Source organism: Poecilia reticulata, chromosome 19 (genome assembly GCF_904066995.2).
Source record: "Poecilia reticulata chromosome 19, P_reticulata-male-v2, whole genome shotgun sequence".
Taxonomy (NCBI): domain Eukaryota; kingdom Metazoa; phylum Chordata; class Actinopteri; order Cyprinodontiformes; family Poeciliidae; genus Poecilia; species Poecilia reticulata.
Window position 1 is genome coordinate 9,636,730 of NC_088848.1, and position 15,655 is coordinate 9,652,384.

At 39.4% G+C, this 15,655-nt stretch overlaps 2 protein-coding genes across 8 annotated transcripts in view; both read left to right on the forward strand.

The window, feature by feature from the left end:
- The first annotated feature begins 196 nt into the window (after positions 1–196).
- myoz1b (myozenin 1b) lies at positions 197–9,689 on the forward strand. 2 transcript variants are annotated; one of them, XM_008437048.2, is made up of 6 exons: positions 197–333; positions 3,476–3,562; positions 6,990–7,156; positions 7,233–7,302; positions 7,860–8,040; positions 9,173–9,689. In XM_008437048.2, the coding sequence occupies exons 2-6, from the start codon at positions 3,478–3,480 to the stop codon at positions 9,414–9,416; spliced, it is 747 nt and encodes a 248-aa protein (XP_008435270.2). In that variant the 5' UTR covers positions 197–333; positions 3,476–3,477; the 3' UTR covers positions 9,417–9,689. The 2 variants fall into 2 exon arrangements, with proteins under 2 accessions (XP_008435270.2, XP_008435271.2); XM_008437049.3 differs by having other exon boundaries at positions 7,236–7,302.
- Positions 9,690–13,296: 3,607 nt separating this feature from the next.
- usp54b (ubiquitin specific peptidase 54b) overlaps positions 13,297–15,655 on the forward strand; it is a 73,138-nt gene continuing 70,779 nt past the window's right edge. For 3 of the 6 annotated variants that reach the window (XR_536319.3, XR_536320.3, XM_008437053.3), the window contains exon 1: positions 13,297–13,540. The gene's annotated coding sequence lies outside the window, so the exon portion shown is untranslated. The remainder of the gene's footprint in view (positions 13,541–15,655) is intronic. The other 3 variants (XM_008437050.3, XM_008437051.3, XM_008437052.3) reach the window with 3 other exon arrangements.

The following is a 15,655-nucleotide window of genomic DNA, read 5'->3' on the forward strand; positions in this document are numbered from 1 at the left end:
TAATAAAACCAGCTCTATGCTAATGTCTTTTCTAAAGCAGTGTTTACAATCGTCTGGCTTCAACTCTAAACGCAGCTAAGAAATAATAATTTGAAGTTCATTTTGACAAAATTTGAAATGAAAACACCACACCCACCTGTCAATATACCTCTTACCCCCGCCTGCCCTGAACACGACCTGGCGGTCCATAGCACAGGAAGAACCCGGCTGATTGGGTTTCAGTCTCTGCAGAGCAAAGGAGACGGCAGGCACTACAATACGAGATCTGGGAATCTAGATTCCTGTTCGTCTGGGACCTGGATCTTCCTCCTGCGGAGACCCTACGTCTCACAGGTAAGACACAAGAAACATGAAGGTGTGTGACAGCAATGGTGACCGCCCAAAAGATACAAATGGCGCTATTTGCAAAGCAAAGCAAAAAAGATCTTACAAAGTATTTTTGGTCTAGCTTCTAGCGCAAATATCTTAGCTCACTTGAAATAAGACAAAACTAACTTACAAGTAACTTATCAGCAAATCATAGAAGCTTGTTTTAAGTAAATAAATCCTTAATATTGATGACAAAGCACTAGTTCCTCTAGAAAGAAGGAAATAAAACTTTCCCACATTATAAGTAAAATAATCTGGCATTGGAACTAGTACTTTGTCATTTCAGTAATTACTTAAAACTAGCTTCTGATAAATTACTTGTAGGTTACTTTTGTCTTATTTCCAGTGCACAAAGATATCAGCACTAGAAACAAAAATACTTGGTAAAATTCTGTGTTTTTGCAGTGTGGATCTAAGTTATCAGATAATTTTGGATGTTTTGGATGCATCCAAGTGATCTAGAAAGCAGATTTTAGCATCAGTTTTAGAAGAAAAACTAAAAATAATAAATGGCTGCATAATCATGACTGGTTTAATATATTTTCAAGCAGAGCTCTGTTATTTTAACCAAATAAGATGTTGACTGGGGACTTTTTTCACCTCGTCTTACACTGTGAGGAATGCGGCCCTTTGCGGTAGAGATTTTAGTCTGCGCAGATGGATGTATCTGGGAATGTGCTGACTGATGCCCTTCCTCCCCAGCTGTCTCCTGCAGATTTATCTGGAGCTAAAACCGGCCGGCTAAGGGGGACAGGAGCGCCTCTTCTCTTTGGAGGTGCTGGTAACTGGACCCACACGGGCCCTCGCGTTCAACTCCTGTAGCCAGCGCCGCCGCCGGCTCCTTGTTGGCCTCCGTTTCCCTGCAACATCCTGAAAAAAAACACCTGTAATCTCCAGCTTTTAATCCTGCCCCCACCGGCTCGCATTAATCACAGGGGAGAAGCTGTCTGAGTGCAAATTCAGGAGTGTTTTTGTGTGCTGTACAACACGGACTCATAAAAATAGCTCACACAGGACAGAGTACGCAGCTAGGAAATGAGCTTCAATTACAGAGGATGAAAAGCAATTACATTAACTGCCTCCCTGCAGACAGACCCTTCTGCTTCTTCTCGCGCGCTGGGACTCACCTCCAGCTTTACATAATTGCTTTCGACCTGTTCAACTGACAGCGACATACTGCTGGAACCGCGTCTGAGTGGTTAGTCAAGAGAGATGCAAAGCCGCCACCACGAATTAATGTCCTCAAGGGTACGAGTGGGGCTGGACGCCATGTTTGAAGTGAGCTTCCCTTGATTAAGGGACCCTCTGAAAATCTGCTGGGATCCGCAACCAACTGAGGCTTATGTGCAACTTCATTATTCTCAGATGGTCAGCAAACTTTTTCTGGATTAGATTTCTCTCCCATCCGTTCAACCTCTTGTTTCTAAACTATGCCTTACATCCAGTGGCGTCCCTAGAAAATTTGTCGTAGGGACGGCCTGACGAGGGCAGTAAAAGTTTTAGGAGGACGAAGCTTAAACAAACTTTTATTGTTCTATTTATTTATTGGGTTTTACATTTATGATTTCATTGAAGAAGATGACTTTGTTTGCCTTTCTATGACGTGAACATGATTATCTTGGGGGAGGAATGAGGTGGCCAGCATTTTTCAAGACTTATTGCCAACCTCTTGGGGGCGCCAACGTTTACATCTCAAACATTTGACCTATTATTATCAGTATTAGAGAGCTATTGTTATTGATTTGACAAGAAATCATCTTATTATCTTGTTGAGAAAAGAGGAACAAGGGTAAAACAAATTGTTCAGTTGAAGAAATAAATATTTAAATGACAATGAAGCTCAACACTCAAAGGAAAAGCAGAGAGTTCATCACATTTTCTGCATAAAATTATTCTTAGCGAGATTTTAGTCTGGTCAGTTCTGCCTATTTTTAGGACGTCTTGTCACTTTAAAACAAAATAATCTCCTGCTGGCCACGCCTCCCAACTCAATGTTTACACTCACACATGAAAATGGCTGCAAACAAATCCGCAATCATACAACCCTACATCATTGAAAAGAAAAAGTAGGGCCTCCTGCACAACCAACAATAATGCAGCAGGTGGTTTCTAAATGGTAAGTCAATAATAAAACATTTGCCTTTTCCAGCAGCCATTATACAGCAAATACAGCAGCAAAACCAAATGTGCAGGAGCGAGGTGGTCAGCTGGGCTCGACTGGGGTTGCTAGGTAACGGCTCAATGTGACATTAACAATCTGTAGGTTTTTGAAACGGTTAATTTTCCAGACGCCAAAAAAACTTTAATTTGTTGTCCAAAAATAACTGGGTGGTTTTCTTAAGTGCTTGATCTGTTTTAAGAGGCAGAAATGTAAGTACAAAACATGCAAAATGTAAATTTAAATCTATCTATCTATCTATCTATCTATCTATCTATCTATCTATCTATCTATCTATCTATCTATCTATCTATCTATCTATCTATCTATCTATCTATCTATCTATCTATCTATCTATCTATCTATCTATCTATCTATCTATCTATCTATCTATCACACAAAATCTTACTAATTTTTTTGGTCTAGTTTCTAGTCTAAATATCTTCATACTCTTAAAATAAGACAAAACTAACTTACAAGTAACTTTTAATAAATATATAGGAGCTTGTTTAAGGTCAATAATTCCTAAATATTGATTTAAAAATTTTCTGGTCCCACTGAAATTTTGCCACTTACAACAATTTAATTTTCCCATGTTATAAGTTAAATAAACTGCCAGGGGAATCAGTACTTTTTGTTAATTTGTGCTTGTAGAAGAATTATTGACTTAAATAAATGTATATCTATACCTTGATGAAATGTTACTTGCAAGTTAGTTTTGTTTTATTGCAAGTGTACTAAGATATTTGCACTACAAATTAGACGAAAGATACTTTTGCATTTTGTATCCATCTATCTGTGCATCCCGAGCTTCACTATTTGTAAATACATTTCTGACACTAATTACCCGTTCACTGATATTCTGATTCAGGGAGATGCACCTGACATTTTATCTGAAAAAGAAAAACAAACAAAATGTCAAAAACGTTGCTCTGCCTTGTCTTTCAGCTATGCCTCTCTCAAGCTCTGCCCCTTCTAACAAGAGGAAGGCGGCCAGCAAGATCATCACTGACCTTTCCCACATCACCCAGAATGGTAAAGCCTGCGGTAGCCACATAAAGCAAACAGTCATGCATTTAAACATGCTGCTTAATCGGGACGCTTTAAAAATCCTCCTTTACCTGCTGCGACTTCATTACACGCTCGACTGAAGAACAAATCTTCTGCATTCGTTTGCCGTCTGCCCTGTCAGCATGTTGCAGAGCGAACTGCGTGGGTGTGAATCATTGTATGAGGCTGTATGATGCCATGATTAAACACACACACACACTTACATGTTCCTGTTGGCAACAGGATAGCCAACATGCATGTGGAATCTCCTGGAGGGTTGCGGGTCGTTATCGGATGGCAAGGCAGCCACAAATCTGTCATCATAAACAGACAACACAGAATAGCACATGGTGACTTTGCACTCATTTTATTAGTGTGAACATATGTCCAAGTTGCATCACATGAAGCTGCAAAACTATAACAAAAAAAAAGTTAACATTCGGTCAAACTGAATTTAGCATTCCCCTGCTAATATTAGATCTCTTTCCACTTGCTGTTCCTTCCTTTGTTCAGCTACATTGGCTGAGTCTGGTGGTTTATTCCTGTATTTCATCCAAAATGACTCAGAAGTTTCACATATTGCAGGAATGGTCCTTCATAAACAGAATGTTTAATGCAGGTCTTTCTGCCAGACCCACCAGTGGGTCCATCTGTTCAAACTCAAGCTGTGCAGCCTTCAAATGGTTCAAACACAAAGTGCATTATTTCTATTAGGGGAAACACCAAGATTTTTTTTTCTAATTGTGCTGGGTAAATCTTTATGAGGCTTTTTTTTAGAGATATATCTATGGTTGTGTCACCTGTAAAAGATGGGCTGAGGCAGAATTTCAAAGTAATCTGCCTATACTAATGCTGATTTTTGGTCCGTTTTTTTTTTTTTAAATTATGCAACTTCAAAACAACATTGCAGGTCCACATGAACCTGCTGTAGATACTCTATCAGATGCACTAAGGTGTGTGATTGATAAGTGTCTCTGTCATCTGGGATCAGCTACATCCAGGATAAAAATTTGTTAACTAATGTATAAATGGATGGACTCAGGTTTTTTTCTCATCTAGTTACTAAATTAGTGATGATCTGAGGTAAACTTAGCTTGTAGGACTTATGCAATACATATACATTTCTATGTATTTCATGCAAATCTTCAAAAAGACTTGAAATAATTCAAAGCTAACTCACAAGTAGCTTTTTAGCTAAATAAAGGAGCTTGTTTTAAAATTCCAATTCCACGTGCAGATTATTTCACTTAAGACATTTTCCCATATTATAAGTCAAACAATTTTCCAGTGAAAATACTAATTTTTCATCAATATAAAGCTCAAAACAAGCTTCGATATTTTGCTGAAAAGTTATTTCAAGTGTGCTAGTACAAATAATAAATTGTACTAGACCATAAACTGTCCCAGAGCTTATTGCAATAAACGATAACATTGTTGTTTTGAGAACATTTTCAAGTAATATAATTGCAATAATGGCATAAAAATGCACGAACGCATTCTCAAAGATCAATAAACTTAAAATTTTAATTTACATTTAAACACTGGAACTGGGAGAGATCTGGAATATCCAAAAATAAATATGGAAAACAACAGAAACAAGAAATAAAATAAATTATGAAGTATCTGTAAACAAAATTATCTTTCAAAAAAGGGATAGTTGAGTCCAAAACAGTAGATTGAGGACTTTTATCAGTCAGTGTTTGGAAAAAAGAGAAAAACAGTAAATCAAGCAAATGAAAATTAGAGTTTCTTTTAATTTATCATGCGATTAACTAAAATCGCATGATAATGGCATGTGTTAATATATTTGCACTAGAAACTAGACTAAAAATAGCTGTTTATTATTATTATTATTATTATTATTATTATTATTATTATTATTTGTGCAGTGGATTCTCTAAGGTAAGATCTGCAGTCTGAATGTGATTGACCGCCTTGCACCCGTGGTTACATCTGCCTTTCAACAATCTGTCGCCGTCTCTCCCTGTTTGTCTCATTTTTTCCGGTTCCGGTCCGTCTGCTGTCCCATCTGCAGCTACATCTGTACCCTACCGGTTTGTTTTCAGTCAGTCATTCGGCAGCTAATCCTGCTTATCTCTTATTTTGCTCCAGTTAATACCAACACATCTCTCCATCATCCCCTCTGCCTTTTCCATCACACAACTCTCTCCCACTATCTGCTGTCCGGTCCTGCCTCTTCTCCGTCTGTTTGGATTCCTCCCAGTCAGCGCTACTTTCTCGGTCTTCTCAATCAACACTAATAAATATCCCCGTGGGAGACTTGGCTCTGCTCGGCAACCTCAATATTTCTTTTCCATACATACAAACTTAACACACAACAGCCGGCACAAGCCTGATTTATGATGCGCCGCTTACAGCTCTTCGCGGCGCTGCAATGCCAACTTTCAGCTTTATAGATGAGTCTGCGTGAGAGGAAGGCGGGAGGACGGCGGTTTGTGGCTGGGCTCCAGGTGTTATGAGTGATATCAGGGTTTCACATGGTGGATGAGGAGCATGCTTTTATGAGGAGTAAAATCCATCACACCTCTCCATCAGTAGCAGAGAGGAGAGGCCGTGCGTGTCATGAGGAATTCCCTTCACAAACAAACAAAAAGCCGCTCTGACATTCCCCCAACTGCACACTCTAATGCCTTGACCTACTGACCCCTAAAACGCCCCGAAGGCATGAGACCACACAACAGGTTCCCACTCCTAACTACTGAGAGTACAGCTAAGTATAGCCTGTTGCTAAAAACACATTTATTGGTGGCTAGTAAGTAACTAGCCACAGAAAGTAGTACCGGGAAATACGGTATTTAAAGTACCGTATTTTCCGGACTATAGAGCGTACCTTACTATAAGCCGCATCTACAAATTAAAAAAAAAAAATAAAAAAACAAAACTGGAAACGTACATGCGTAAGCCGCACAGGGCTATAAGCCGCTGGTATCTCCGCTGCTCTCGGTTTTTCACAGGGACGCAGGCCTCCGTCTCCAACACCGAGCCACAGATTTGTTCACGCTGAGTTTACGTGCAGCGGCTCTATTTCCCTCCTGCACTACCAAATCGATAGCCTTCAACTTAAAAGCTGCATCATATGAGTTGGAAGAAATTTCTCAGTCGTGCCTGCTGCTAGCATGTACTTCTTCTAAACGAAAATTAGCACTTTCTTCTTTGATTTCCAATTTTGACTTCCAATGATTCACTTCCTGCTAAACGTCAGTCATTTCTCTCCAAAATGTTAGAGCAAAAGCACTCTGCAGAGTTAGTCTATTTACTTGAAAATGTCTAATCTTTTAAGTTGAAATATAATTCTGAATTAATCATAGACAAACAAAAATGTTCAAATCTGCTGACTGCATACCTTTTACCCAGAGAGCGCTATTTTTGTCTTCCTTTCTGATCCCGACAGAGGATGAGCTGGACCCGGACGCTGCTGAGTTCGACCTGGGCACCAAGATCAAGACGCCGAAGGACGTGATGCTGGAGGAGCTTTCCCTGATGAAGAACAAGGGCTCCAAGATGTTCAGGATGAGGCAGCAGAGAGTCGAGAGGTTCATCGTGACCAACGAGAACATGGTGGGGCTTCAAACATCCAACGGACCTCCTCTTGTGTTGAGTTCAGGAGCTCCTATCGGCTGTTTCTGTCTTCCAGCAGAACCTCCAGAACCTGCTGATGTCTCCGCCTGTTGTTCCACCCAAACCAGAGAAGCCAAAAGCAGAAAGTAGGTTCAGGCTGCAACAAATTATTATTATAGTTAATCGGTTAATTAATTGATTAATCAAACAAAAGCAAAAAAAAAAGTAGCACATTCTACAGATTTTTCTTTTAACCACTTAATGCTACTTTATACAATACCAGAAATTTATTAAAAGGTGGAAATAAATAACTCAATTCATTTTTTTAAATAAGAAAATAAGCATTTTATTGCCTAAAATACACTAACATAGTATTTCTTCAGTGAATTTGAACAGGGTAAAGCTGAAACTACGCCACTTGATGAGTTCTAGGTAAAACATATTTGTAGACAGGTTTATCTTAAATGCAAAATATGGATATATTTTGTACAGTTTTGACTTAAATAATGCTCTGCATATATTTTTTTTTTCCAGCAAATGGCCTATTTCTGATTCTATATGCTCTAGTTAACAATTAATCAAACTGATCCATCACGATTAATCCAATTCAGTCCTAGTTCGGATACATGGGCTTTTCACTATTAAAATATATATTTTTTTACTGCATGTAATGTATGTTATTTCTAAACTTTGCAAATCTCAGAGGTGGAAGAGGCAGTAAATACTCTGGAAAAGGCAAAGAGGAGGAAGGAATATGTCCGCACCTACATATCGCCATGGGAACGAGCCATGACAGACGAGGAGCTGAAAGCCACCATGAAGCCTTGTATGCCGGGACCCATCCATATTCACCCAGACCTGCCTCAGTACAAAAGCTTCAACAGGTACAAACATGATCTGAATTAAACGACCAGGTTCAAAGGTCGCGGTGCTTTAAAGTTTAAACCGTTTCATATAGAAATTATTCTGCATTTTAACTGTCAGAGGATGTAAAAGCATGCAAATGTTTCAATGTAGGTGGTTTCAAAAATGTGCAAGACCCCAAAAATGAAAAAAAAAAAACAACAAAAAAAAGCGATTTAAAGTGAAACATCAAATAATGAGACATATTGACGATTAAAGCTCTCAGCTACTGAAACCTCAAAATTCAGTTTTTGAAAAATATATGAAATAAAAACACAAAAAAGCTGTTTAATAGTGAAAAATATAGTCTACACAATCATCAGGCTATTTGTTCTCAGAGTGCTGTATTCAAGCATATTAATGGAAAGCTTAGTGAAAGGAAAATTAAGGTATAAAATGGTGCAAAGTAATACAGATAACTGCAGCCTTTGTGAAGCAAAGTTAATTTAAGAGTGTAGGGGACATTCACAAGCAAAGTTGGGCAGTAACTAGTTACATTTACTCGAATACCTTTTTGGAAAAAAATTACTTTTAGGAAAATGTTTGCGACACTGAAGTGTCACTACTCTTGAGTAAAAAGTTTGGATATTTTACCCACTGTGAATAATTTCACTGAATGAAGAAAAAGCTTATTTAACCAAACATTCACCAGACACACACCTGCAGTTTTCATTAAAAAAATTAATAAGTTTTATATGGAAAGAAATTGATTTTTAAAAATGTTTCTTTTGCCAGATTTTGTTGCTTTGTAATTATGTTATTTTTAAGATTTATTTTCATTTATTTTGGTCCTTAAAATACAAAAAATGTCTACTTAACTTCCTATTTTCAGTATTTGAGTCACCTTTTTACCAAATACTTTTTCACTCGTTTGAGTAATTTCTTGGCGGCTACTTTTTACTTTAACCGGGCTAAAAATATGCTGTAGTGCTGGTCTTGCCTCTGTTCACACTTTAGCTGAATTCAGAACATAAAAAGTCTGATCTAAACTGATGTAACTAATACTTGTACTAACCAACGTCAGAACCAGAAACATCTTCATCTGTTCCTCTGTCTACGCAAACTTTGCAACAAAAGACAAATTAGCTTTTATTTATTTTTCTCTCTCCCCAGGACAGCGCTGCCGTACGGCGGATTCGAAAAGGCGTCCAAGTTGCTGACCTTTGAGCTCCCAGAGGTCAACGCTGCCGGTGAGGAGCAGGAGCCTCTCCCGACCCTTCAAGCCGACATCTGCTCAAGACCCTCGTTCAACCGCACGCCCATCGGTTGGGTCTGCATCGATGGCAGCTCACACGTCCAGCCGGACGTGGAGGTCCCCTACGAGACGGAGGTCCCCTGCGAGACGGACGACCTGTGAAGACGCATGTAGACACGAGCATATTTACAGTCCAAGACTTCATCACACACAGAGAAAGCTCTTCTGGGATTCATGTCAGACAGACTTCAGCTCTGTCGGCCCTGCTGAGGTGCATCTGTTAGACACACGACTTTAACTGACTGGAAACACAAATTGTGAGCCTTTTGTGCCGCTTACAGTCTTCACTGTTGATCAGCTAATTGGGCGAATAGCAGTTGATTTTCATGCTGCAATTTTAAAATAACGTAAATATGCAATAAATGTCCCCCTTTACAGGATGTCTGGTTTCTGTTCACACCACATCGACTTTAGTTGTGGCACAATTCATGCAGTACAAAGAGTAGAACTGAAATTCTCATTCATTTTCCCCCCTCCTCAGTCAGGTGAGCTCAAAAGGTAATCAACACATCTTTGAAACTAAATATTTTATTTGGACAGTCATTTCTGATCTTGGTAAAAACATCTGCAGCACTAATTTGTTGTTGAAAGAAAAGAAAGTGGGTGTAAAACAGCAGGCAAAGCACAGATCTATGCAGCTGTCCACACTTTTATTAGGAATGTAAATTCAAATTGCATTCAGTGGGGAAAAACACAAATTCTTAAATGTATGAAAGCTATTCTTTAAATGGGCCAGAGTACAAAAACTTAATTATAACCCATAGGGGTGTATACACATATTGTGCCACAAAGGGTTTTTCTCTAAGCCACTCTTCAAAACAGGAAAGACCTGAGAAAATGTTATTCAAGTATGGCAGATGTGTGTTCACGGCAAAAACAACATTTTATTTTTGATCTACTTTCTACTGCAAATATCTTAGTACACACGAAATAAGACAAAATTAACTTACAAGTAACTTTATATGAAGGTACAAGAACTACTTCCTTAATACTGATGAAAACGTTTTAGTTATAAGTGAAATAATCCATCAGTGAAACTAGTACTCAGTGCCTATTTTAAGCTCTTTTCAGAATGAGCTGTTTTAGAGCGTCTTGTCACTTTAAATCCAGATAAACTGCTGCTGGATATGGTCCCACAACTGAAACATGAAAATGGCTGCAAACAGATGCACAATGATACAACCTTACATATTTGAAAAGCAGAAGTAGAGCCTCCTGCACAACCAACAAGAATGCAGCAAGTTGTTTCTAAACGGTAAGTCAACTCAGAATAGCACATACAGCGGTAAATTAAGCGGGCTAAACATCCAGTAGCTCTGCTTGGGTTGCTAGGTAATGGGGCTGGGCTTGGCTGGGGTTGCTAGGTGCCATTTGCTAGGTGCCATAGCGCAGTGCCATTTGATTGTGATTTTTTTGAAACTGCACTTTTTCCAGACATCAAAAAACATTAAATTGTTGCCAAAAAAATGTCTGGGTGTTTTTTTTTAAAGCCAGTTAACACCCAAATGGAAGAATAAAAATGTGAAAAATGTGGACTTTGTGTAAGAGGTCCCATTTAAGTTTGAGTTATGATTGTGATTGCACGTGTCCCTCTCAAGTGGCATTAAATTTTGTTTTTTTGTTAACGTTTAAAGACTTTGAAGACCTCACACTAGAAATAAGGAGGCCTCGGGGAACAATACCTGATTCCTACCACAGCAGTGTTCTCCCGTCAGCTAATAATGAAGAAAAGAAACGATGTCCTTCAGTGTCTTCCAGGTGGTCCGGCAGATTTCCAGCATCGGTCACCTCTGCTGCTGGTGTCAGCACAACGCTCAGCGATTCAGACAGATAATTAAACTAAGACCTCAGGTGCAGCTCCCTCTCTAAAGCAAAGAGTTTATGTTTTTTATGACTAAAAATCAATAAGTAACACCTTAATATTCATCCCCATCTAAATAAAATCCATTGTCGTCTATGGCCTTCAGGAGTACGTCAGTGAACAAACAGCATAATGAGGATCAAGCAACAACAGCAGACAGAAGAGAAGGGAGAAGTTAGCCTATTAGATTTGATAACGATTTAAAATGGGCCAATCCTGGAAGCAAAACCAGCGTTAAAAACCTCCCGGTCAAAGTTTGGCACCCAAAAACAGCATTCATTCTCCATCAAATCAGACTTAACTGAAGGTATTTTACCAGAAGGAGGAGAAAAATAACAATAATCTGTGATAAAACATGTAGTGACATTCAGGTTGTACAGTTCGAGTCTCATTTAAGATGGTAAGATATTTCGGGTTCCTATTTGCTGGATTTTATTTCACATCTGCCGTCTTTAAGCTTTCATTTCTTCTTATTTAGTTTTAAATTTCACCTCTTCTGTCATATTTCTATTACATTTTTTTTAAATCCTTATATTCTCTTAATCAGAACAGTATTTTTCAAGAATCTAAATATCTTTTTCTTTGCAGCAACTTTGTTTAACTGAATAACCACACAAATTCTCAGTAACTTGCAAACATGAGTAAGATTAGTAATGTAGTTTACAAACTTATTAAAAACAAGAATATTTGCAAAGTTAAATATTTCATAAAATGCAGCTCAAAAGGTTAATTTAAAGGCAATAAACGAACGCATACAGGAAGCAATCCACTCACCTGTCCTGGACTTAGGATCTGAAAGAAGGTACGAACATTGAATATGAGCAAAGAAACAAAAATCATTTAGATAATTTTGCTAGTTTGTATATTTAGATTTTTTTTTAAAGTTATAATTTTTTTTACGTTTGTTTTATGTTAGCATAAGCTCTCCCTGAAGCTAAATATCAGTCTGTAGAGAAGACAGCTAAAATCTATATTTATATCTATATTTAGTTACCTAGAACTAATGCTACTACAAACAAACTAGGGAGAGTGTGTGCAGCAAATAAAAAAAAAAAAAAAAAGTAAATTATGAGTATGTTAAAGGACAAGTAGTCAGTAAATACAATCTTGGCCAGTTTATCACCCACTTCAAACGAGATGCATGTAGAATCTCAGCTGAACGTAGAGTTACACAATCTTGATTAATTTTAGTTATAAAACATATAAACAGTCATGCTCTATTGTGTTTTACTACATAAAATCCCAATAAAATCTACTGACGTTTGTGGATATAATCACCTTTAGAGTTTACCTGACACTATTCACATTTGTTTTTCAATCTTCCATAAGCTCCATTTGTTGTGGCTGTGAAAAATGTTTTCTCCCACACCTCCAGCGCTACATTTAGTCGGCGCCACCATGACCTCTCACCTGCTCTATGAATAATTTGTGGCGCTATAAGTGGCGCTGGCTCGTCTCCAGATACAGATATGAAGCAGATGTCTTCTGCGTGTCGCTGCCAGCAGGTTACAGCCGAGTGCGGGGAGAAAAACTGCTGAAGAAGAGACGCGATTGCGCTCCGACAGGTAAGGCCAGGGGGGCATGACATCATCAGCACAGGAGAGCGCGTTTCACACGCTATGGCAGGCTGTTGTGATATTTAATCAATGCCAAATCTTATGCTTTCTTCATGCAACATTCAAAAATACATTCTATCAAGTCCTTAATGATTACTGATGATTACCAATGGTGGTTACGTGACATAATTTTTTTTGTTTGTTTGTTTGTAATGTTTTTTTATACTTTTACTTTTAAATTCATGTGATTCAATTTATTTATTTATTTTTTCATTCATTGGTTGCATTGCAAAGAAACTGTTTCAAAAAATAAAAGTCAATGTTTGAAAAATCGTCCGATATGTAAAAGTTACTCAGATTTACTCCTCTCTTCATGTTCTGTACCTTTGACCTTCCGCATCAAATCAGGTTTTTATCTTAGGACCCCTTATTATATGATAAATTAACTTGCCATAATTGCCATCGTCCTTGTTTTGCCCGGAAGGCGGCGCCGTCGAGCTAAACTAATCCGCAACAATCGCGCTACGTCACTCTGTCAGGCTCAGCGGGTAAGAGTCGATGGCTCGGTATCGCGAGAGCGGCGTAGCGCGACCGCAGCGCTGGATGGCGCTGGTGGTGGACGGAGGAAGGAGGGGGATAGATGCGCCCACGACTCGCCCTCTCTTCCGTCTGATCACACGGTAGGACACGCGATCGGACGAGGACTGGCGGCGACAGCAGCCGGGGTGAGTAGGAACTGCTCAGCGTGTTCTGCACGGGCTCAAATGGACCGGACCGGTCTCAGATCTGGACTCCAGGGGACAGAGTAGGTGTGTGTGTGTCTCTTTATGTGATTTGGATCGCATCTCCCAGATGTGTGTGATGTGCTCCAGATGTGCGCTCTGAGGCTGGCTGTCATTTTTTCCCCCTCCATCATCATCATCATCATCATCATCATCATGACTAATATGTCAGCAGCATCATCATCACCAGCATGGTTCAGTTTGTATCTGCTCTCAGTTTCATTATTCTATCAGGTGGTGGTGGTGTGTGTGTGTGTGTGTGTGTGTGTGTGTGTGTGTGTGTGTGTGTGTGTGTGTGTGTGTGTGTGTGTGTGTGTGTGTGTGCGCGCGTGTGTGTGTTTATGTGTATGTGGTCATTCTGGGACCAAGTCAGGCTTAAAATCAGTTACAGGTGTTAATAGTTCAGGCTGTCCCATCCCATAACTCACATGGCGGCGCGTCCCTGCGTGTTTTGAGGTTTGGACCGTGTTTGTTGGACTGTTCGTGGACTTGTTGATGGATGTCCGGGAGACCCCAGCCAGCAGCCTCTTGTTGAGACGGATTCGCGCTTCGCTGTCATCACCCCCTCTTTCTCCTCCTCCTCCTCCTCCTCTTCCTCTCATAGTGATTTAAAGTTGCGGGCTTTGATTCGCCTGATTGATGACTTTGGCCCAGCCAATAGCTCCGTCACATTATCGGGATGGTGACACAGCCGTGTGCCGCGTGCGCGCACACACGTGAGTTCTCCAAATAAATAAATAAATAAATAAAAATGCCTTTAAAAATAAAAAATAAAAATGGGGGGGAAACATATTGCCAGCATTTCATATTAAACGTGAGGTTTCGTTTTTTTTGGAGATGGTTAAAGCGTCTCCGTTTGGGACGCACCGTGGGGGGTTTTAACCGAAAGATGTCCCCACAACACGAGTAATACAAACCGCACGCACACGTGAGGACACGCAACACCTTCGCCCTTCAAACTGAGCTCAAATGTCGCCTCGACATTTAGGTTTAAATTCCCGTCAGCTTTGGGTTTTTGGAAATGAAGCGGAAATTAGTCGAACTGTCCACGGGGAAATAATGCACAGAGAGCAGAAGTGTTCATTTGAGAGTTCCCATGTTTTATCTGACAACCTTCACTGGGTTTTATTCGGATTTTATGTGACGGAGCAGCGCAAAGTAGTTGAAGACAAATAATTAGGGATTTGAAAGTGAAAAGTGTGGCTAGGAATTTTATTGCAGAGCATTATTTGGGTATTCAGATACTGAATTATTTCTTTTGTATCCATATGGGCTGTTTTTTGTTGTTTTCACTTGTGTTTAGATATCCAGGTTATTTCTTTTGTGTCAACTTTCTTAGTCCCTTCTTGCATCCTGTTCTGTGAATTTTGGTTTTCACTAGAGTTGGTCTTAAAGTCAAGTCAAGTTTATTTGTATAGCTTATTGCGACAAGAAAGCAGCTTAACTACCACAATAACTAATTATGAAACGTTCATGAAATCCATATGACACAATAGGTGATTAATATTAGAAAGCAAAATAAGCATAAAGGTAATAAACTGAACAGCTGGAATTATTGTGCAGGTTCTTAATCATTAAATGGATAAATGTCAAAAACCAAACGGGACATTATGCTCCTACAGAGCAGAGCAGCATTCTTTGTCTCAATCATCGAAGGTTGGGGGTTGGATTCCCGATCCGATCTTTTCAAATGAGATTTGAATCTGAACGTTCAGGTCGTGTACGTCCGACCTGAACGTCATTAATACTGGACGAACGTCACTATTCTGCGTCCTAACAACCGTGGCGGACGATTATGAGGATTAAATTGTTAAAATGCTGGTTCCGGTCGGACAACAACTTCAGAATCGTAAGCTATGCTCCACTGTTAGCATCCAGGTTTACTTCCGCAAACACTGAACACTCCTTCATTTTTTTTATGGCGGCTATGGGCAAAACACTGAACACGCTTTCTATCTGTGACGTTATGGCGCCCTCTACTGCGCATTCGGGACACTTTCAGGTCGTTTACCCGCTCACGCTGATATACAAGTCGCATATTTGGAAGTGTGAACAATCAAATCCGACTCGGGCTGCAGTGTGAACGTAGCCCTTGAGACATTTTGGCAGAAACATTGTGTTGACTGATGAGACAATAACTTT

Excerpts from the sequence above, each read along its gene's own strand:
- myoz1b (XM_008437048.2), top strand. The coding sequence starts at position 3,478 with ATGCCTCTCTCAAGCTCTGCCCCTTCTAACAAGAGGAAGGCGGCCAGC. Across the intron at positions 7,157-7,232 it reads TCGTGACCAACGAGAACATG|CAGAACCTCCAGAACCTGCT; the intron begins GTGGGGCTTCAA and ends TCTGTCTTCCAG. Across the intron at positions 7,303-7,859 it reads AGAGAAGCCAAAAGCAGAAA|AGGTGGAAGAGGCAGTAAAT; the intron begins GTAGGTTCAGGC and ends TGCAAATCTCAG.